This window comes from Fulmarus glacialis, unplaced genomic scaffold, assembly GCF_000690835.1.
Source record: "Fulmarus glacialis isolate BGI_N327 unplaced genomic scaffold, ASM69083v1 scaffold28781, whole genome shotgun sequence".
Classification (NCBI taxonomy): Eukaryota; Metazoa; Chordata; class Aves; order Procellariiformes; family Procellariidae; genus Fulmarus; species Fulmarus glacialis.
This window is the reverse complement of record NW_009193895.1, coordinates 23,047-24,883: the sequence shown is the minus strand read 5'-3', so window position 1 is coordinate 24,883 and position 1,837 is coordinate 23,047. Positions and strand designations below refer to the sequence as shown.

Genomic DNA, 1,837 nt, shown 5'->3' with positions numbered 1-1,837 from the left:
GGTGGGGGGGTGGGGCGGGGAGAAAAGACAGGCAAAGAGCAGAGAAAATGCAGGTGTTAAGAGGCAACAGCTGGCTGGCCAGTCAGGCTTAAAATTAACAGTGCTTGAGTTCTACCATAGATGAAAAAGGAGGAGCATCTGGTTGCCGTCTGCTTTGAAATTTCTCAAATTTTCTGCTTCCTAGTGATGAGTGCTCAAGGATTTCTTTACCTCCTCCTCGTCAGAGGTAGAGGTGAAGTACTAAAATGAAATGATGGTAAGGATGACTTCTGGACTCCCAGGCATTTGCAAAGGGCATCTCTCCTGACCCCAACCCTGCCTGCAACAGAATCAGACATGAAAAAACTGCCTTAAAACTGCCTTGTATAACATCAAGCTTTCTGCTTTTTCTCAGCTTCGTGATGATCCATTGTATTTTTCTGCCTCTGTTTTTCCTTATTTAATAAGCTAAGCTTTTGCCTATTCTCTTACCTACTTAGGTTGTGGTAATTTTCCTACTGTAAAACAATTATGTAAAGTGCCGCATCCTTTACCAGAAGCCCTAGCAAAATAGTGTATATAATGAATGTGTTTCATGACTGTTTCTTTTGCTTTTCTAGTTGATTCCGGCGTGGACGCGTTGGCAGTGTTTATGGCAAGCAGCAGTACGACGGACGTTGTGAACCGCAACAACCCTGCCACCCCACCGAACACCCTTAACCTGCGCTCCTCTCATAACGAACTTCTGAATGCGGAAATTAGGCACACGGAGACTAAGAACAGCACTCCTCCGAAATGCAGGAAAAAATACGCGCTGACTAACATTCAGACAGCCATGGGTCTTTCCGATCCAGCAGCGCAGCCCCTTCTGGGGAACAGCTCTGCCAATATAAAGCTGGTGAAGAATGGAGAAAACCAGCTCAGGAAAGCCGCCGAGCAGGGACAGCAGGATCCCAACAAAAACCTCAGTACCACTGCGGGCATAAACGTAACTTCTGAGAAGTTTGAAGGCAAAGAGCCGATCCCGCAGGATTCCTCTGGCTGTGAAATACTACCCTCGCAGCCCAGGAGGACCAAGAGCTTCCTGAATTACTATGAGGATCTAGAGACATCTGCTAGAGAGCTAGAGCAGAGTTTTGTTGCGATGGAAGATAAATCTGCGCAAAGCAACAGCCAGGCTTCTACCATTATTGTCAATGGGGAAGTCCTGCCCCGGAAACAAAACAAGCTGTCAAGCCCAGAGGATGGCCAAGTTGCCACAGTGTCGTCAAGCCCCGAGACTAAGAAAGACCACCCAAAAACTGGGGCCAAAACAGATTGCGCCCTCCATAGGATTCAAAACCTGGCCCCAAGCGATGAGGACTCCAGCTGGACTACGCTGTCCCAGGACAGTGCCTCGCCGAGCTCGCCCGACGAAACAGGTACGCAAGTAAAGTCTGCTCGCAGCCACCGTTTTAGAAATGCATTGCTTACCTTCTCTCAGCTGGCGGCTGGAAGGAGAGAGGCGATTTAGTGGTGCTTTCGGTAGGGAAGTGGATTGCATCGAAACACAAGCACTGGGCTTGCACACAGCTCCTTGTCTGCTTGGGAACGCTTGGCAGCCTCCCACTCGGTCCTAGCGGCTTTACTGCTGCTTTAGGAAAGGCACCGGCAAATGCTATAGACAGGGTCCTAAAAACATGCTAATTGCACTTTTTGCTGGTTTAGAAATAATTGCTCTTCACTAATCAATGGGTACGTGATTGTCTGGAGATGCTGAACTACTGATAGCTGCCTACACACAACAAACAAACTTTTCTGAGCAATGATTTTTAGGTTCAGCAAAAATTTTTACTTTTCTAATTGAAATCTTTGTGAG

General features: G+C 47.5%; 1 protein-coding gene across 1 annotated transcript; it reads left to right on the top strand.

The window, feature by feature from the left end:
- Positions 1-599: 599 nt before the first annotated feature.
- LOC104083930 (amyloid beta A4 precursor protein-binding family B member 2-like) lies at positions 600-1,400 on the top strand (the record flags this gene model as incomplete). Its single annotated transcript, XM_009587601.1, has 1 exon — positions 600-1,400. A coding segment is annotated over exon 1 (769 nt), but the record flags the coding sequence as incomplete, so codon positions are not given.
- Between the last annotated feature and the right edge of the window lie 437 nt (positions 1,401-1,837).